The following is a 20,980-nucleotide window of genomic DNA, read 5'->3' as shown; positions in this document are numbered from 1 at the left end:
GAGCATCTCAGAGTAGACCAGTCACCATGGGAATAGAAGGTTAGAGGTCAGGGGTTAGGGGTAACAGGAAGCAGGACTGAAGACCTTATTCCACCGGGCTCAATCAGCTTGATGTAACATCACTAGGATGGTCTTTACCACCACCTGACAACAGCAGACACCCAGAGCAGCCATAGAGAAGCCACCACCCAGAGGTCACCACCACACCATGTACTGCTGTCAAACTGAGGAGAGGGGAGAAAGGGATGAATACACCGATATGGCTGGAATAACATGGTGTGTGTTTGAGGAAAGGGAGAGGGCAGCCTATTGAAGTACTAGCACTAATGAAGGCTGTGAAATTGTGGTTGTATTGATCTGAAGCAGGAGATGGTAAATGGATGAGACAAGCATCAGCTCAACCCTAATATAGGAGAGGGTTTCTGCTCATCAACCAGCCAGCCATTAAGCAGCACAGGAGAGACAGACTGAGCCAGAACAGGGGACATATAGAGGGGAAACAGAGGGGAGAGATAGAGGAGGAGAAACAGATAGGGAGAGATAGAGGAGGAGAAACAGATAGGGAGAGATAGAGGAGGGGAAACAGATAGGGAGAGATAGAGGAGGAGAAACAGATAGAGAGAGATATAGAGGGGAAACAGAGGGGAGAGATAGAGGAGGAGAAACAGATAGGGAGAGATAGAGGAGGAGAAACAGATAGGGAGAGATAGAGGAGGAGAAACAGATAGGGAGAGATAGAGAGAGATATAGATGGGAAACAGAGGGGAGAGATAGAGGAGGAGAAACAGATAGGGAGAGATAGAGGAGGAGAAACAGATAGGGAGAGATAGAGGAGGAGAAACAGATAGGAAGAGATAGAGAGAGATATAGAGGGGAAACAGAGAGGAGAGATAGAGGAGGAGAAACAGATAGGGAGAGATAGAGGAGGAGAAACAGATAGGGAGAGATAGAGAGATATAGAGGAGGGGAAACAGAGAGGGAGAGAGAGGGAGATAAAGAGGAAAGGAAACAGAGAGGGAGAGATAGAGGGAGAGACATAGGGAGATAGAGGAGGGGAAACAGAGGGAGAGATAGAGGGAGATATAGAGGAGAGGAAACCGAGAGGGAGAGATAGAGGAGGGGAAACAGAGAGGGAGAGAGAAGGAGAGATAGAGGAGGAGAGGAAACAGAGAAGGAGAGATAGAGGAGGGGAAACAGAGAGGGAGAGACATAGGGAGATAGAGGAGGGGAAACAGAGGGAGAGATAGAGGGAGATATAGAGGAGAGGAAACCGAGAGGGAGAGATAGAGGAGGGGAAACAGAGAGGGAGAGATAGAGGGAGATAAAGAGGAGAGGAAACAGAGAGGGGGAGGTAGAGGAAGATATAGAGGAGGGGAAACAGAGAGGGAGAGAGAATGAGAGATAGAGGAGGAGAGGAAACAGAGAAGGAGAGATAGAGGAGGGGAAACAGAGAGGGAGAGATAGAGGAGGGGAGACAGAGAGTGAGAGATAGAGGGAGGAAAGGAAACAGAGAAGGAGAGATAGAGGAGGGGAAACAGAGAAGGAGAGATAGAGGGTGAGATAGAGATAGCGGGAGATAAAGAGGAGAGGAAACCGAGGGAGAGATAGAGGAGGGGAAACAGATGGGTTAGATAGAGAGAGGGGGGTTGTTACAACAGGTGACAGCTTGGAGCGCCAGGTGGTCGTAGTGATAGTGGGTTTACCTGGTTTACCTGGTCTGTGTACTGTGAGCCAGAAGGCGTTTTCTGACTTTCCTACAAAGTTAGATGCTCGACACCAGTACTTCCCAGCATCAGCTTCGGTCACATTCAACACATCCAGTTTAACATCAACCTCTGTTCTCCTGCTGACTAGACTCTGGATAGAAGGGGTTAAAACACACTGGTGTAAACAACAACACAGCCAGTATAACATCAACCTCTGTTCTCCTGCTGACTGGACTCTGGATAGAAGGGGTTAACACACACTGGTGTAAACAACAACACAGCCAGTATAACATCAACCTCTGTTCTCCTGCTCACTAGACTCTGGAGAAGAGGAGAGTTAGAACCATACAATTACATATTATAACTCTACATTGGGATCCTAGCAACATGCCTAAAAATTCTCCATTTTGTTAAAGGAAAACTTTGATCCAATAGGATCTCTGTGGTTAAAACACACCGTGAGATGGAAGCTGTAGATAAGGACAATAAAGGAAAGGGAAAGGGGGATACCTAGTCAGTCCTACAACTGAAAGGCTTATGTAAGTACATATGCAAAACACAGACACAACGCATCATTACTCGTGATGGGAAAAAACTGTTGATCAATAATTAAACATGAGGAGAAAACAGATCATATATTAAACTGTACCTGGTTCATTAAACAGATCATATATTAAACGGTACCTGGTTCATTAAACAGATCATATATTAAACTGTACCTGGTTCATTAAACAGATCATATATTAAACGGTACCTGGTTCATTAAACAGATCATATATTAAACGGTACCTGGTTCATTAAACAGATCATATATTAAACTGTAGCTGGTTCATTAAACAGATCATATATTAAACTGTAGCTGGTTCATTAAACAGATCATATATTAAACTGTAGCTGGTTCATTAAACAGATCATATATTAAACTGTACCTGGTTCATTAAACAGATCATATATTAAACTGTAGCTGGTTCATTAATTTTATATGAAGTTTTAATATATTATATCTGTCTATCTGTCTTGTTAACAAACTATAGTTTTGGCAAGTCGGTTAGGACATCTACTTTGTGCATGACACAAGTCATTTTTCCAACAATTGTTTACAGACAGATTATTTCACTTGTAATTCACTGTATCACAATTCCAGTGGGTCAGAAGTTTACATACACTAAGTTGACTGTGCCTTTACTTAAACAGCTTGGAAAATTCCAGAAAATGATGTCACGGCGTTAGAAGCTTCTGTTAGGCTAATTGACATTATTTGAGTCAATTGGAGGTGGATGTATTTCAAGGCCTACCTTCAAACTCAGTGCCTCTTTGTTTGACATCATGGGAAAATCAACAGAAATCAGCCAAGACCTCAGAATTTTTTTTTAGACCTCCACAAGTCTGGTTCAACCTTGGGAGCAATTTCCAAATGTCTGAAGGTACCACGTTCATCTGTACAAACAATAGTACGCAAGTATAAACACCATGGGACCATGCAGCCGCCATACTGCTCAGGAAGGAGAAGCGTTCTGTCTCCTAGAGATGAACGTACTTCGGTGCGAAAAGTGCAAATCAATCCCAGAACAACAGCAAAGGACCTTGTGAAGATGCTGGAGGAAACAGGTACAAAAGTATGTATATCCACAGTAAAACGAGTCCTATATCGACATAACCTGAAAGGCCACTCAGCAAGGAAGAAGCCACTGCTCCAAAACCGCCATAAAAATGCCAGACTACGGTTTGCAACTGCACATGGGGACAAAAATCGTACTTTTTGGAGAAATGTCCTCTGGTCTGATGAAACAAAAATAGAACTGTTTGGCCATAATGACCATAGTTATGTTTGGAGGGAAAAGGGGGAGGCTTGCAACCCGAAGAACACCATCCCAACCGTGAAACAAGGGGGTGGCAGCATCATGTTGTGGGGGTGCTTTGCTGCAGGAGGGACTGGTGCACTTCACAAAATAGATGGCATCATGAGGTAGGAAAATTATGTGGATATATTGAAGCAACATCTCAAGACATCAGTCAGGAAGTTAAAGCTTGGTCGCAAATGGGTCTTCCAAATGAACAATTTATTTTATTTATTTATTTTTATTTATTTTTTATTTAACCTTTATTTAACCAGGTAGGCAAATTGAGAACACGTTCTCATTTACAATTGCGACCTGGCCAAGATAAAGCAAAGCAGTTCGACACATACAACAACACATAGTTACACATGGAGTAAAACAAACATATAGTCAATAATACAGTGAAAAAAAATAAGTCTATATACAATGTGAGCAAGTGAGGTGAGATAAGGGAGGTGAAGGCAAACAAATATATGTATAAATAAATAAAAATATAAAAAGGCCATGGAGGCGAAGTGAATACAACACAGCAAGTAAAATAAAAAATAAAAAACAATGGAATGGTTGGTTTGCAGTGGAAGAAAGCGCAAAGTAGAGACAGAAATAATGGGGTGCAAAGGAGCAAAATAAATAAATAAATAAATACAGTAGGTAAAGAGGTAGTTGTTTGGGCTAAATTATAGATGGGCTATGTACAGGTGCAGTAATCTATGAGCTGCTCTGACAGCTGGTGCTTAAAGCTAGTGAGGGAGATAAGTGTTTCCAGTTTCAGAGATTTTTGTAGTTCGTTCCAGTCATTGGCAGCAGAGAACTGGAAGGAGAGGCGTCCAAAGGAAGAATTGGTTTTGGGGGTGACTAGAGAGATATACCTGCTGGAGCGCGTGCTACAGGTAGGTGCTGCTATGGTGACCAGCGAGCTGAGATAAGGGGGGACTTTACCTAGCAGGGTCTTGTAGATGACCTGGAACCAGTGGGTTTGGCGACGAGTATGAAGCGAGGGCCAGCCAACGAGAGTGTACAGGTCGCAGTGGTGGGTAGTATATGGGGCTTTGGTGACAAAACGGATGGCACTGTGATAGACTGCATCCAATTTATTGAGTAGGGTTTTGGAGGCTATTTTGTAAATGACATCACCGAAGTCGAGGATTGGTAGGATGGTCAGTTTTACAAGGGTATGTTTGGCAGCATGAGTAAAGGATGCTTTGTTGCGGAATAGGAAGCCAATTCTAGATTTGACTTTGGATTGGAGATGTTTGATGTGAGTCTGGAAGGAGAGTTTACAGTCTAACCAGACACCTAGGTATTTGTAGTTGTCCACATATTCTAAGTCAGAGCCGTCCAGAGTAGTGATGTTGGACAGGCGGGCAGGTGCAGGCAGCGATCGGTTGAAGAGCATGCATTTAGTTTTACTTGTATTTAAGAGCAATTGGAGGCCACGGAAGGAGAGTTGTATGGCATTGAAGCTCGCCTGGAGGGTTGTTAACACAGTGTCAAAAGAAGGGCCAGAAGTATACAGAATAGTGTCGTCTGCGTAGAGGTGGATCAGAGAATCACCAGCAGCAAGAGCGACATCATTGATGTATACAGAGAAGAGAGTCGGTCCAAGAATTGAACCCTGTGGCACCCCCATAGAGACTGCCAGAGGCAGACTGACAACAGACCCTCCGATTTGACACACTGAACTCGATCAGAGAAGTAGTTGGTGAACCAGGCGAGGCAATCATTAGAGAAACCAAGGCTGTCGAGTCTGCCGATGAGGATGTGGTGATTGACAGAGTCAAAAGCCTTGGCCAGGTCAATGAATACGGCTGCACAGTATTGTTTCCTATCGATGGCGGTTAAGATATCGTTTATGACCTTGAGCGTGGCTGAGGTGCACCCATGACCAGCTCTGAAACCAGATTGCATAGCGGAGAAGGTATGGTGGGATTCGAAATGGTCGGTAATCTGTTTGTTGACTTGGCTTTCGAAGACCTTAGAAAGGCAGGGTAGGATAGATATAGGTCTGTAGCTGTTAGGGTCAAGAGTGTCCCCCCCTTTGAAGAGGGGGATAACCGCAGCTGCTTTCCAATCTTTGGGAATCTCAGACGACACGAAAGAGAGGTTGAAGAGGCTAGTAATAGGGGTGGCCACAATTTCAGCAGATAGTTTTAGAAAGAAAGGGTCCAGATTATCTAGCCCGGCTGATTTGTAAGGGTCCAGATTTTGCAGCTCTTTTAGAACATCAGCTGACTGTATTTGGGAGAAAGAGAAATGGGGAAGGCTTGGGCGAGTAGCAGAGGGGAGGGCAGTGCTGTTGTCCGGGGTAGGGGTAGCCAGGTGGAAAGCATGGCCAGCCGTAGAAAAATGCTTATTGAAATTCTCAATTATAGTGGGTTTGTCGGTGGTGACAGTGTTTCCTATCTTCAGAGCGGTTGGAAGCTGGGAGGAGGTGTTCTTATTCTCCATGGACTTTACGGTGTCCCAGAACTTTTTTGAATTTGTGTTGCAGGAAGCAAATTTCTGCTTGAAAAAGCTAGCCTTGGCTGTTCTAACTGCCTGTGTATATTGGTTTCTGGCTTCCCTGAAAAGTTGCATATCACGGGGGCTGTTCGATGCTAATGCAGAACGCCATAGGATGTTTTTCTGTTGGTTAAGGGCAGTCAGGTCAGGAGAGAACCAAGGGCTATATCTGTTCCTGGTTCTAAATTTCTTGAATGGGGCATGCTTATTCAAGATGGTGAGGAAGGCATTTTTAAAAAAAAGTCCAGGCATCCTCTACTGACGGGATGAGATCAATATCCTTCCAGGATACCCCGGCCAGGTCGATTAGAAAGGCCTGCTCGCTGAAGTGTTTCAGGGAGCGTTTGACAGTGATGAGTGGAGGTCGTTTGACCGCTGACCCATTACGGATGCAGGCAATGAGGCAGTGATCGCTGAGATCTTGGTTGAAAACAGCAGAGGTGTATTTGGAGGGCAAGTTTGTTAGGATGATATCTATGAGGGTACCCGTGTTTACGGAATTGGGGTGGTACCTGGTAGGTTCATTGATGATTTGTGTGAGATTGAGGGCATCAAGCTTAGATTGTAGGGTGGCTGGGGTGTTGAGCATGTTCAAATTTAGGTCGCCTAGCAGCACGAGCTCTGAAGATAGATGGGGGGCAATCAGTTCACATATAGTGTCCAGAGCACAGCTGGGGGCAGAGGGTGGTCTATAGCAGGCGGCAACGGTGAGAGACTTGTTTTTAGAGAGGTGGATTTTTAAAAGTAGAAGTTCAAATTGTTTGGGAACAGACCTGGATAGTAAAACAGAACTCTGCAGGCAATCTTTGCAGTAGATTGCAACACCGCCCCCTTTGGCCGTTCTATCTTGTCTGAAAATCTTGTAATTGGGGATGAAAATGTCTGAATTTTTGGTGGTCTTTCTAAGCCAGGATTCAGACACGGCTAAAACATCCGGGTTGGCAGAGTGTGCTAAAGCAGTGAACAAAACAAACTTAGGGAGGAGGCTTCTAATGTTAACATGCATGAAGCCAAGGCTATTACGGTTACAGAAGTCATCAAAAGAGAGCGCCTGGGGAATAGGAGTGGAGCTAGGTACTGCAGGGCCTGGATTCACCTCTACATCACCAGAGGAACAGAGGAGGAGTAGGATAAGGGTACGGCTAAAAGCTATGAGAATTGGTCGTCTAGAACTTCTAGAGCAGAGAGTAAAAGGAAGTTTCTGGGGGCGATAAAATAGCTTAAAGGAATAATGTACAGACAAAGGTATGGTAGGATGTGAATACAGTGGAGGTAAACCTAGGTATTGAGTGATGATGAGAGAGATATTGTCTCTAGAAACATCGTTGAAACCAGGTGATGTCATCGCATATGTGGGTGGTGGAACTGAGAGGTTGGATATGGTATAGTGAGCAGGGCTCGAGTCTCTACAGTGAAATAAGCCAATAAACACTAACCAGAACAACAATGGACAAGGCATATTTACATTAAGGAGAGGCATGCTTAATCGAGTGATCAATAAGGGTCCAGTGAGTAGAGGTTGGTTGGGGTCACGGCGATCCAGACAGTAGGCCGGGTAGAGGCTATCGGTAGCAAGATAGCATAGGATGGAGGTCTAATTGTAGATACCTCGTGCGTTTCCGTCGGTAGGTTAGTGGGGTTCCGTGTGGTAGAGGGGATCAATCCAAATTGGCAAAATAGATATAGTGGCCCAAGAAAAAAAATATTAAAAAATAATAATAATAATAATTGTCCGATGTACTTATTCAGATAGCAGCCGATAAGACAGCTAACGATTAGCGGGCCCCAGATGAGTGTTCAGGTAACGTCGGGACGGGGCTGCCAGTTGGATAACTCCCTCGGGCAGATAACGTCGGCAGTCAGTCGTGAAGGCCCGGTGGGGCTCCGTATCTGCAGCAACAAAAAAAAAAACGGGTCCGGATAGGTGACTGTAGCCCAGGAATGGCTGATGGAGCTCCTCAGCTAGCTCCGGAATAAATTACGTTTGCTCCGGGATCGACGTAAGCCAATAGACACACGGTTTGCAGCTAGCTAGCGTGCAAATAAGCTAGCTAGCTAAATAGCCTGCGGCTGAAATCCGGTGATGAAGTAGAAGGAAAAAAAAAATCCGGTGATGTGGTAGTGAAAAAGCAGTCCTATATGCTCTGGGTTGATATCGCGCTTGCAGACTGGCAGGTATTGGCCCGAGCTGAAGCTGGCTGGTGTCCGAGTTAAGGGTGAAGACCGCAGCAGTGGCTAACTGACTACTAGCTAGTAGCTAGTTATCTGGCTAGCTTCTGATTGGGGTTCCGGTTCTAAAGTATAAAAGAAATAGCAGATCCGTACCACATTGGGTGAGGCGGAATGTATATTCAGTTCCTAAATGGAAAGTGAAATTAAAATATATACGAAATGCATACGAAAAAAAAACCGAGGACTATTTACACGGGACAAGACAAACACACGTCCGACTGCAACGCCATCTTGGATTGTATTGACCCCAGCATACTTCCAAAATTGTGGCAAAATGACTTAAGGACAACAAAGTCAAGGTATTGGAGTGGCCATCACAAAGCCCTGACCTCAATCCTATAGAACATTTGTGGGCAGAACTGAAAAAGCGTGTGCGAGCAAAGAGGCCTACAAACCTGACTCAGTTACACCAGCTCTGTCAGGAGGAATGGGACAAAATTCACCCAACTTATTGTGGGAAGCTTGTGGAAGTCTACCCGAAACGTTTGACCCAAGTTAAACAATTTAAAGGCAATGCTACCAAATACTAATTGAGTGTATGTGAACTTCTGCTGAAATAAATCATTCTCTCTACTATTATTCTGACATTTCACATTCTTAAAATAAAGTGGTGATCCTAACTGACCTAAGACCGGGACTTTTTACCAGGATTAAATGTTAGGAAATCTGAAAAAATGAGTTTAAATGTATTTGGCTAAGGTGTATGTAAACTTTCGACTTCAACTGTATAATATACTTACCAATCATTAAAATGTTATACATTTTTCTTAAAAACATCCCTACCAACATTTAATTCCACTCGTCTCTTCTACCTAGATGCTCTTACCCCCCCCCAGTCATAGTCTTAAGATGTCAGTAGAGCTGTGGCGTGGTGGGGCCAGTCCCATATCAACTCTAAAGACTGTGGTGGGGCCAGTCCCAGACCAACTCTAAAGACTGTGGTGGGGCCAGTCCCATATCAACTCTAAAGACTGTGGTGGGGCCAGTCCCAGACCAACTCTAAAGACTGTGGTGGGGCCAGTCCCATATCAACTCTACAGACTGTGGTGGGGCCAGTCCCATATCAACTCTAAAGACTGTGGTGGGGCCAGTCCCAGATCAACTCTAAAGACTGTGGTGGGGCCAGTCCCAGACCAACTCTAAAGACTGTGGTGGGGCCAGTCCCATATCAACTCTAAAGACTGTGGTGGGGCCAGTCCCAGACCAACTCTAAAGACTGTGGTGGGGCCAGTCCCATATCAACTCTACAGACTGTGGTGGGGCCAGTCCCAGATCAACTCTACAGACTGTGGTGGGGCCAGTCCCATATCAACTCTAAAGACTGTGGTGGGGCCAGTCCCATATCAACTCTACAGACTGTGGTGGGGCCAGTCCCATATCAACTCTAAAGACTGTGGTGGGGCCAGTCCCATATCAACTCTAAAGACTGTGGTGGGGCCAGTCCCATATCAACTCTAAAGACTGTGGTGGGGCCAGGCCCATATCAACTCTAAAGACTGTGGCGGGGCCAGTCCCAGACCAACTCTAAAGACTGTGGTGGGGCCAGTCCCATATCAACCCTAAAGACTGTGGTGGGGCCAGTCCCATATCAACTCTACAGACTGTGGTGGGGCCAGTCCCATATCAACTCTACAGACTGTGGTGGGGCCAGTCCCATATCAACTCTAAAGACTGTGGTGGGGCCAGTCCCAGACCAACTCTACAGACTGTGGTGGGGCCAGTCCCATATCAACTCTAGAGACTGTGGTGGGGCCAGTCCCATATCAACTCTAAAGACTGTGGTGGGGCCAGTCCCATACCAACTCTAAAGACTGTGGTGGGGCCAGTCCCATATCAACTCTAAAGACTGTGGTGGGGCCAGTCCCAGACCAACTCTACAGACTGTGGTGGGGCCAGTCCCATATCAACTCTAAAGACTGTGGTGGGGCCAGTCCCATATCAACTCTAAAGACTGTGGTGGGGCCAGTCCCATATCAACTCTAAAGACTGTGGTGGGGCCAGTCCCATATCAACTCTAAAGACTGTGGTGGGGCCAGTCCCATATCAACTCTAAAGACTGTGGTGGGGCCAGTCCCATATCAACTCTAAAGACTGTGGTGGGGCCAGTCCCATATTAACTCTAAAGACTGTGGTGGGGCCAGTCCCATATCAACTCTAAAGACTGTGGTGGGGCCAGTCCCAGACCAACTCTAAAGACTGTGGTGGGAACAGTCCCATATCAACTCTACAGACTGTGGTGGGGCCAGTCCCATATCAACTCTACAGACTGTGGTGGGGCCAGTCCCATATCAACTCTACAGACTGTGGTGGGGCCAGTCCCATATCAACTCTAAAGACTGTGGTGGGGCCAGTCCCATATCTACTCTACAGACTGTGGTGGGGCCAGTCCCAGACCAACTCTAACGACTGTGGTGGGGCCAGTCCCATATCAACTCTAAAGACTGTGGTGGGGCCAGTCCCATATCAACTCTAAAGACTGTGGTGGGGCCAGTCCCATATCAACTCTAAAGACTGTGGTGGGGCCAGTCCCATATCAACTCTAAAGACTGTGGTGGGGCCAGTCCCATATCAACTCTAAAGACTGTGGTGGGGCCAGTCCCATATCAACTCTAAAGACTGTGGTGGGGCCAGTCCCAAAACAACTCTAAAGACTGTGGTGGGGCCAGTCCCATATCAACTATAAAGACTGTGGTGGGGCCAGTCCCATATCAACTGTAAAGACTGTGGTGGGGCCAGTCCCATATCAACTCTAAAGACTGTGGTGGGGCCAGGCCCATATCAACTCTAAAGACTGTGGCGGGGCCAGTCCCAGACCAACTCTAAAGACTGTGGTGGGGCCAGTCCCATATCAACTCTATAGACTGTGGTGGGGCCAGTCCCAGACCAACTCTAAAGACTGTGGTGGGGCCAGTCCCAGACCAACTCTAAAGACTGTGGTGGGGCCAGTCCCATATCAACTCTAAAGACTGTGGTGGGGCCAGTCCCAGACCAACTCTAAAGACTGTGGTGGGGCCAGGCCCATATCAACTCTAAAGACTGTGGTGGGGCCAGTCCCATACCAACTCTAAAGACTGTGGTGGGGCCAGTCCCATATCAACTCTAAAGACTGTGGTGGGGCCAGTCCCAGACCAACTCTACAGACTGTGGTGGGGCCAGTCCCATATCAACTCTAAAGACTGTGGTGGGGCCAGTCCCATATCAACTCTAAAGACTGTGGTGGGGCCAGTCCCATATCAACTCTAAAGACTGTGGTGGGGCCAGTCCCATATCAACTCTAAAGACTGTGGTGGGGCCAGTCCCATATCAACTCTAAAGACTGTGGTGGGGCCAGTCCCATATCAACTCTAAAGACTGTGGTGGGGCCAGTCCCATATCAACTCTAAAGACTGTGGTGGGGCCAGTCCCATATCAACTCTAAAGACTGTGGTGGGGCCAGTCCCAGACCAACTCTAAAGACTGTGGTGGGAACAGTCCCATATCAACTCTACAGACTGTGGTGGGGCCAGTCCCATATCAACTCTACAGACTGTGGTGGGGCCAGTCCCATATCAACTCTACAGACTGTGGTGGGGCCAGTCCCATATCAACTCTAAAGACTGTGGTGGGGCCAGTCCCATATCTACTCTACAGACTGTGGTGGGGCCAGTCCCAGACCAACTCTAACGACTGTGGTGGGGCCAGTCCCATATCAACTCTAAAGACTGTGGTGGGGCCAGTCCCATATCAACTCTAAAGACTGTGGTGGGGCCAGTCCCATATCAACTCTAAAGACTGTGGTGGGGCCAGTCCCATATCAACTCTAAAGACTGTGGTGGGGCCAGTCCCATATCAACTCTAAAGACTGTGGTGGGGCCAGTCCCATATCAACTCTAAAGACTGTGGTGGGGCCAGTCCCAAAACAACTCTAAAGACTGTGGTGGGGCCAGTCCCATATCAACTATAAAGACTGTGGTGGGGCCAGTCCCATATCAACTGTAAAGACTGTGGTGGGGCCAGTCCCATATCAACTCTAAAGACTGTGGTGGGGCCAGGCCCATATCAACTCTAAAGACTGTGGCGGGGCCAGTCCCAGACCAACTCTAAAGACTGTGGTGGGGCCAGTCCCATATCAACTCTATAGACTGTGGTGGGGCCAGTCCCAGACCAACTCTAAAGACTGTGGTGGGGCCAGTCCCAGACCAACTCTAAAGACTGTGGTGGGGCCAGTCCCATATCAACTCTAAAGACTGTGGTGGGGCCAGTCCCAGACCAACTCTAAAGACTGTGGTGGGGCCAGGCCCATATCAACTCTAAAGACTGTGGTGGGGCCAGTCCCATATCAACTCTAAAGACTGTGGTGGGGCCAGTCCCATATCAACTCTAAAGACTGTGGTGGGGCCAGGCCCATATCAACTCTAAAGACTGTGGCGGGGCCAGTCCCAGACCAACTCTAAAGACTGTGGTGGGGCCAGTCCCATATCAACTCTAAAGACTGTGGTGGGGCCAGTCCCAGACCAACTCTAAAGACTGTGGTGGGGCCAGTCCCAGACCAACTCTAACGACTGTGGTGGGGCCAGTCCCATATCAACTCTAAAGACTGTGGTGGGGCCAGTCCCATATCAACTCTAAAGACTGTGGTGGGGCCAGTCCCATATCAACTCTAAAGACTGTGGTGGGGCCAGTCCCATATCAACTCTAAAGACTGTGGTGGGGCCAGTCCCATATCAACTCTAAAGACTGTGGTGGGGCCAGTCCCATATCAACTCTAAAGACTGTGGTGGGGCCAGTCCCAAAACAACTCTAAAGACTGTGGTGGGGCCAGTCCCATATCAACTATAAAGACTGTGGTGGGGCCAGTCCCATATCAACTGTAAAGACTGTGGTGGGGCCAGTCCCATATCAACTCTAAAGACTGTGGCGGGGCCAGTCCCAGACCAACTCTAAAGACTGTGGTGGGGCCAGTCCCATATCAACTCTAAAGACTGTGGTGGGGCCAGTCCCAGACCAACTCTAAAGACTGTGGTGGGGCCAGTCCCAGACCAACTCTAAAGACTGTGGTGGGGCCAGTCCCATATCAACTCTAAAGACTGTGGTGGGGCCAGTCCCAGACCAACTCTAAAGACTGTGGTGGGGCCAGGCCAATATCAACTCTAAAGACTGTGGTGGGGCCAGTCCCATATCAACTCTAAAGACTGTGGTGGGGCCAGTCCCATATCAACTCTAAAGACTGTGGTGGGGCCAGGCCCATATCAACTCTAAAGACTGTGGCGGGGCCAGTCCCAGACCAACTCTAAAGACTGTGGTGGGGCCAGTCCCATATCAACTCTAAAGACTGTGGTGGGGCCAGTCCCAGACCAACTCTAAAGACTGTGGTGGGGCCAGTCCCATATCAACTCTAAAGACTGTGGTGGGGCCAGTCCCATATCAACTCTAAAGACTGTGGTGGGGCCAGTCCCAGACTGCTTCAATTATGTGGAGACTAAAATAGTGTGGAGCCGTGGTCTGGGTAGCCGAGGCGCTCTGTCCTCTCTCTCTCTCTGCCCCCCCCCCCCCCCCCCTCTCTCTCTCTCTCTCTCTCTCCCCCCCCTTTCTCTCTCTGCTGACTCTGCCCTTCCCCTTGTTCTTCCGCTCAGTTTTTCCATGGTGGCTTTTTCGGGTGCCTCTTCCCTCCTTCCCTCTCTCCTCCTCTCCTCCTCCTCCTCCCTCTCTCAGACGAGGCGACACAGCACATCAGAGTCTGGGTGGTTAACAGCCGTCTCTGCCTGCCTCCCTGCCGCCACCACACTAGTTAACTTTAGTCCAAACCAGATGATTGTTTTATTCCCTCGGTGCCAAAATGAGAAAGCGAAATTCTTTATTTCTCTGGGAGTCTCTTTCTTTAAAAATCTGTTTTTAAAACACTCTGGTGGGAAGGAAGGGTGTTGTCCCCTGAGAGGAATCCTGCATGCTCTCTTCTAGATCACCAGACTACTGCTCTGTTACAGAACTATACATGCTAAACAACCTAGAAGACTAAGGAGAGAGACCAGTCTCTAGAAGACTAAGGAGAGAGACCAGTCTCTAGAAGACTAAGGAGAGAGACCGGTCTCTAGAAGACTAAGGAGAGAGACCAGTCTCTAGAAGACTAAGGAGAGAGACCGGTCTCTAGAAGACTAAGGAGAGAGACCGGTCTCTAGAAGACTAAGGAGCGAGACCGGTCTCTAGAAGACTAAGGAGAGAGACCAGTCTCTAGAAGAATAAGGAGAGAGACCGGTCTCTAGAAGACTAAGGAGCGAGACCGGTCTCTAGAAGACTAAGGAGAGAGACCAGTCTCTAGAAGAATAAGGAGAGAGACCAGTCTCTAGAAGACTAAGGAGAGAGACCGGTCTCTAGAAGACTAAGGAGAGAGACCGGTCTCTAGAAGACTAAGGAGAGAGACCAGTCTCTAGAAGACTAAGGAAAGAGACCAGTCTCTAGAAGACTAAGGAGAGAGAAGACTAAGGAGAGACTAAGGAGAGAGAAGACTGAGAGAGACCAGTCTCTAGAGAATTAAGGAGAGAGACCAGTCTCTAGAAGACTAAGGAGAGAGACCGGTCTCTAGAAGACTACGGAGAGAGACCGGTCTCTAGAAGACTAAGGAGAGACTAAGGAGAGAGAAGACTAAGGAGAGAGACCAGTCTCTAGAAGACTAAGGAGAGAGACCGGTCTCTAGAAGACTAAGGAGAGAGACCAGTCTCTAGAAGACTAAGGAGAGAGACCGGTCTCTAGAAGACTAAGGAGAGAGACCGGTCTCTAGAAGACTAAGGAGAGACTAAGGAGAGAGAAGACTAAGGAGAGAGACCAATCTCTAGAAGACTAAGAAGAGAGACCGGTCTCTAGAAGACTAAGGAGAGAGACCAGTCTCTAGAAGACTAAGGAGAGAGACCGGTCTCTAGAAGACTAAGGAGAGAGACCAGTCTCTAGAAGACTAAGGAGAGAGACGGGTCTCTAGAAGACTAAGGAGAGAGACCAGTCTCTAGAAGACTAAGGAGAGAGACCGGTCTCTAGAAGACTAAGGAGAGAGACCGGTCTCTAGAAGACTAAGGAGAGAGACCGGTCTCTAGAAGACTAAGGAGAGAGACCAGTCTCTAGAAGACTAAGGAGAGAGACGGGTCTCTAGAAGACTAAGGAGAGAGACCAGTCTCTAGAAGACTAAGGAGAGAGACCGGTCTCTAGAAGACTAAGGAGAGAGACCAGTCTCTAGAAGACTAAGGAGAGAGACGGGTCTCTAGAAGACTAAGGAGAGAGACGGGTCTCTAGAAGACTAAGGAGAGAGACCAGTCTCTAGAAGACTAAGGAGAGAGACCGGTCTCTATAATCCTTTAAAGAAACATCACACTATCAACTGAACACCACACTAAAACTACTCTGCCCCTGACCTCATCCTAACCCTGTATGTAGAGGTTAGAGGTCAACTCAATGTATCCCTTGTGGCCTCACAGCTACTACAGACTAGAGTAATACTAGAGTCTAATCTAGTGTCTCTTCTTATTGGTCCAAGTCAATCTGGATGTCAGGTCTGATTGACCCAGCAGACAGGAAGTCAGATCTGATTTGCTCTAGCTGACAAGAAGTCAGGTGTGATTAATTCAGTCCCACCCACCTTGAGTATGTTGACGTATGGGACACCGTCGGGTCCGTACCGGGATCCATTCACCTCGATGTGCTTCAGCCACTGGATGTGAGGCTGGGCATCGCTGTACACTTTACAGTGGAACTCCACATCACTACCCAATACTACTGTCTGATTGGCTGGAAGACCTGCCTGGAGGATGGGCCTGTGAGGGGAGCGCTCTGAATGGGCCAAGGAAGTGAGAGGGGCAGGAAGTTTGTCAGTAGAACACAAACACACAGGTGTAGTATGGAATCTGATGACCTTGATAGCATGTGACAAAATGAACTGAAGTCAATGAATCCATCAGTTCTCCCAAATTATGAAATCCTGTTGAGGCGTCTTAGATAGCATGTCTAGCTGATAGCTGTGGTGGTGTCTTACCTAGCACGTCTAGTTGGTAGCTGTGGTGGTGTCTTAGCTAGCACGTCTAGTTGGTAGCTGTGGTGATGTCTTACCTAGCATGTCTAGCTGGTAACTGTGGTGGTGTCTTACCTAGCATGTCTAACTGGTAGCTGTGGTGGTGTCTTACCTAGCACGTCTAACTGGTAGCTGTGGTGGTGTCTTACCTAGCATGTCTAGCTGTGGTGGTGTCTTACCTAGCATGTCTAGTTGGTAGCTGTGGTGGTGTCTTACCTAGCATGTCTAGCTGGTAGCTGTGGTGGTGTCTTACCTAGCATGTCTAGCTGTGGTGGTGTCTTACCTAGCATGTCTAGTTGGTAGCTGTGGTGGTGTCTTACCTAGCATGTCTAACTGGTAGCTGTGGTGGTGTCTTACCTAGCATGTCTAGCTGGTAGCTGTGGTGGTGTCTTACCTAGCATGTCTAACTGGTAGCTGTGGTGGTGTCTTACCTAGCATGTCTAGCTGGTAGCTGTGGTGGTGTCTTACCTAGCACGTCTAGCTGGTAGCTGTGGTGGTGTCTTACCTAGCACGTCTAGCTGGTAGCTGTGGTGATGTCTTACCTAGCACATCTAGCTGGTAGCTGTGGTGATGTCTTACCTAGCATGTCTAGCTGTGGTGGTGTCTTACCTAGCATGTCTAGTTGGTAGCTGTGGTGGTGTCTTACCTAGCATGTCTAACTGGTAGCTGTGGTGGTATTTTACCTAGCACGTCTAACTGTGGTGGTGTCTTACCTAGCATGTCTAGCTGGTAGCTGTGGTGGTGTCTTACCTAGCATGTCTAGCTGGTAGCTGTGGTGGTGTCTTACCTAGCATGTCTAGCTGGTAACTGTGGTGGTGTCTTACCTAGCACGTCTAACTGGTAGCTGTGGTGGTGTCTTACCTAGCATGTCTAGCTGGTAGCTGTGGTGGTGTCTTACCTAGCATGTCTAGCTGGTAGCTGTGGTGGTGTCTTACCTAGCATGTCTAGCTGGTAGCTGTGGTGGTGTCTTACCTAGCACGTCTAGCTGGTAGCTGTGGTGGTGTCTTACCTAGCATGTCTAACTGGTGGCTGTGGTGGTGTCTTACCTAGCACGTCTAGCTGGTAGCTTTGGTGGTGTCTTACCTATTACGTCTAACTGGTAGCTGTGGTGGTGTCTTACCTAGCATGTCTAGCTGGTAACTGTGGTGGTGTCTTACCTAGCATGTCTAGCTGGGAGCTGTGGTGGTGTCTTACCTAGCATGTCTAACTGTGGTGGTGTCTTACCTAGCACGTCTAGCTGGTAGCTGTGGTGGTGTCTTACCTAGCATGTCTAGCTGGTAGCTGTGGTGGTGTCTTACCTAGCATGTCTAGCTTGTCTAGCTGTGGTGGTGTCTTACCTAGCACATCTAGTTGGTAGCTGTGGTGGTGTCTTACCTAGCATGTCTAGTTGGTAGCTGTGGTGGTGTCTTACCTAGCATATCTAGCTGGTAGCTGTGGTGGTGTCTTACCTAGCATGTCTAGCTGGTAGCTGTGGTGGTGTCTTACCTAGCATGTCTAGCATGTCTAACTGTGGTGGTGTCTTACCTAGCACGTCTAACTGGTAGCTGTGGTGGTGTCTTACCTAGCATGTCTAGTTGGTAGCTGTGGTGGTGTCTTACCTAGCATGTCTAGCTGGTAGCTGTGGTGGTGTCTTACCTAGCATGTCTAGTTGGTAGCTGTGGTGGTGTCTTACCTAGCACGTCTAGCTGGTAGCTGTGGTGGTGTCTTACCTAGCATGTCTAGCTGGTAGCTGTGGTGGTGTCTTACCTAGCACGTCTAGCTGGTAGCTGTGGTGGTGTCTTACCTAGCATGTCTAGCTGGTAGCTGTGGTGGTGTCTTACCTAGCATGTCTAGCTGGTAGCTGTGGTGGTGACTTACCTAGCACGTCTAACTGGTAGCTGTGGTGGTGTCTTACCTAGCATGTCTAGCTGGTAGCTGTGGTGGTGTCTTACCTAGCATGTCTAGCTGGTAGCTGTGGTGGTGTCTTACCTAGCATGTCTAGCTGGTAGCTGTGGTGGTGTCTTACCTAGCATGTCTAGCTGGTAGCTGTGGTGGTGTCTTACCTAGCATGTCAAGCTGGTAACTGTGGTGGAGTCTTACCTAGCATGTGTAGCTGGGAGCTGTGGCGGTGTCTTACCTAGCATGTCTAACTGTGGTGGTGTCTTACCTAGCATGTCTAGCTGGTAGCTGTGGTGGTGTCTTACCTAGCACGTCTAGCTGGTAGCTGTGGTGGTGTCTTACCTAGCATGTCTAACTGTGGTGGTGTCTTACCTAGCACGTCTAGTTGGTAGCTGTGGTGGTGTCTTACCTAGCACGTCTAACTGGTAACTGTGGTGGTGTCTTACCTAGCACGTCTAGCTGGTAGCTGTGGTGGTGTCTTACCTAGCATGTCTAACTGTGGTGGTGTCATACCTAGCACGTCTAGTTGGTAGCTGTGGTGGTGTCTTACCTAGCACGTCTAACTGGTAGCTGTGGTGGTGTCTTACCTAGCATGTCTAGCTGGTAGCTGTGGTGGTGTCTTACCTAGCATGTCTAGTTGGTAGCTGTGGTGGTGTCTTACCTAGCATGTCTAGCTGGTAGCTGTGGTGGTGTCTTACCTAGCACGTCTAGCTGGTAGCTGTGGTGGTGTCTTACCTAGCATGTCTAACTGGTAACTGTGGTGGTGTCTTACCTAGCACGTCTAACTGGTAGCTGTGGTGGTGTCTTACCTAGCACGTCTAGCTGGTAACTGTGGTGGTGTCTTACCTAGCACGTCTAACTGGTAGCTGTGGTGGTGTCTTACCTAGCACGTCTAGTTGGTAACTGTGGTGGTGTCTTACCTAGCATGTCTAACTGGTAGCTGTGGTGGTGTCTTACCTAGCATGTCTAGCTGGTAGCTGTGGTGGCGTCTTACCTAGCACGTCTAACTGGTAACTGTGGTGGTGTCTTACCTAGCATGTCTAACTGGTAACTGTGGTGGTGTCTTACCTAGCATGTCTAGTTGGTAACTGTGGTGGTGTCTTACCTAGCATGTCTAGCTGTGGTGGTGTCTTACCTAGCATGTCTAGTTGGTAGCTGTGGTGGTGTCTTACCTAGCATGTCTAGCTGGTAGCTGTGGTGGTGTCTTACCTAGCATGTCTAGTTGGTAGCTGTGGTGGTGTCTTACCTAGCATGTCTAGTTGGTAGCTGTGGTGGTGTCTTACCTAGCACGTCTAGTTGGTAGCTGTGGTGATGTCTTACCTAGCATGTCTAGCTGGTAGCTGTGGTGGTGACTTACCTAGCATGTCTAGCTGGTAGCTGTGGTGGTGTCTTACCTAGCACGTCTAGTTGGTACCTGTGGTGGTGTCTTACCTAGCATGTCTAGCTGGTAGCTGTGGTGGTGTCTTACCTAGCACGTCTAGCTGGTAGCTGTGGTGGTGACTTACCTAGCACGTCTAACTGGTAGCTGTGGTGGTGTCTTACCTAGCATGTCTAGCTGTGGTGGTGTCTTACCTAGCACGTCTAGCTGGTAGCTGTGGTGGTGTCTTACCTAGCATGTCTAGTTGGTAGCTGTGGTGGTGTCTTACCTAGCATGTCTAGTTGGTAGCTGTGGTGGTGTCTTACCTAGCACATCTAGTTGGTAGCTGTGGTGGTGTCTTACCTAGCATGTCTAGTTGGTAGCTGTGGTGGTGTCTTACCTAGCATGTCTAGTTGGTAGCTGTGGTGGTGTCTTACCTAGCATGTCTAGTTGGTAGCTGTGGTGGTGTCTTACCTAGCATGTCTAGTTGGTAGCTGTGGTGGTGTCTTACCTAGCATGTCTAGTTGGTAGCTGTGGTGGTGTCTTACCTAGCATGTCTAGCTGTGGTGGTGTCTTACCTAGCATGTCTAGTTGGTAGCTGTGGTGGTGTCTTACCAAGCATGTCTAGTTGGTAGCTGTGGTGGTGTCTTACCTAGCATGTCTAGCTGTGGTGGTGTCTTACCTAGCATGTCTAGTTGGTAGCTGTGGTGGTGTCTTACCTAGCATGTCTAGCTGTGGTGGTGTCTTACCTAGCATGTCTAGCTGGTAGCTGTGGTGGTGTCTTACCTAGCATGTCTAACTGGTAACTGTGGTGGTGTCTTACCTAGCACGTCTAGCTGGTAGCTGTGGTGGTGTCTTACCTAGCATGTCTAGTTGGTAGCTGTGGTGGTGTCTTACCTAGCATGTCTAGCTGTGGTGGTGTCTTACCTAGCATGTCTAGTTGGTAGCTGTGGTGGTGTCTTACCTAGCATGTCTAGCTGGTAGCTGTGGTGGTGTCTTACCTAGCATGTCTAGTTGGTAGCTGTGGTGGTGTCTTACCTAGCACGTCTAGTTGGTAGCTGTGGTGATGTCTTACCTAGCATGTCTAGCTGGTAGCTGTGGTGGTGTCTTACCTAGCATGTCTAGTTGGTAGCTGTGGTGGTGTCTTACCTAGCACGTCTAGTTGGTACCTGTGGTGGTGTCTTACCTAGCATGTCTAGCTGGTAGCTGTGGTGGTGTCTTACCTAGCACGTCTAACTGGTAGCTGTGGTGGTGTCTTACCTAGCATGTCTAGCTGGTAGCTGTGGTGGTGTCTTACCTAGCATGTCTAGCTGGTAGCTGTGGTGGTGTCTTACCTAGCACGTCTAGCTGGTAGCTGTGGTGGTGTCTTACCTAGCATGTCTAGCTGGTAACTGTGGTGGTGTCTTACCTAGCATGTCTAGCTGGTAGCTGTGGTGGT

At 48.1% G+C, this 20,980-nt stretch overlaps 1 protein-coding gene across 7 annotated transcripts in view; it reads right to left on the bottom strand.

Annotated features, from left to right (window-relative positions):
- fgfr3 (fibroblast growth factor receptor 3) overlaps positions 1–20,980 on the bottom strand; it is a 269,105-nt gene that overhangs the window by 70,455 nt on the left and 177,670 nt on the right. For 4 of the 7 annotated variants that reach the window (XM_071382150.1, XM_071382149.1, XM_071382155.1 and 1 more), the window contains 2 exons: positions 15,879–16,069; positions 1,704–1,857 (listed from right to left, as the gene is read on the bottom strand). In XM_071382150.1, coding sequence (XP_071238251.1) covers positions 1,704–1,857; positions 15,879–16,069 — 345 coding nt within the window. The remainder of the gene's footprint in view (positions 1–1,703; positions 1,858–15,878; positions 16,070–20,980) is intronic. The other 3 variants (XM_071382153.1, XM_071382151.1, XM_071382152.1) reach the window with 2 other exon arrangements.

Source organism: Salvelinus alpinus, chromosome 34, assembly GCF_045679555.1.
Source record: "Salvelinus alpinus chromosome 34, SLU_Salpinus.1, whole genome shotgun sequence".
Taxonomy (NCBI): domain Eukaryota; kingdom Metazoa; phylum Chordata; class Actinopteri; order Salmoniformes; family Salmonidae; genus Salvelinus; species Salvelinus alpinus.
This window is presented reverse-complemented; position numbering and strand designations above follow the sequence as displayed.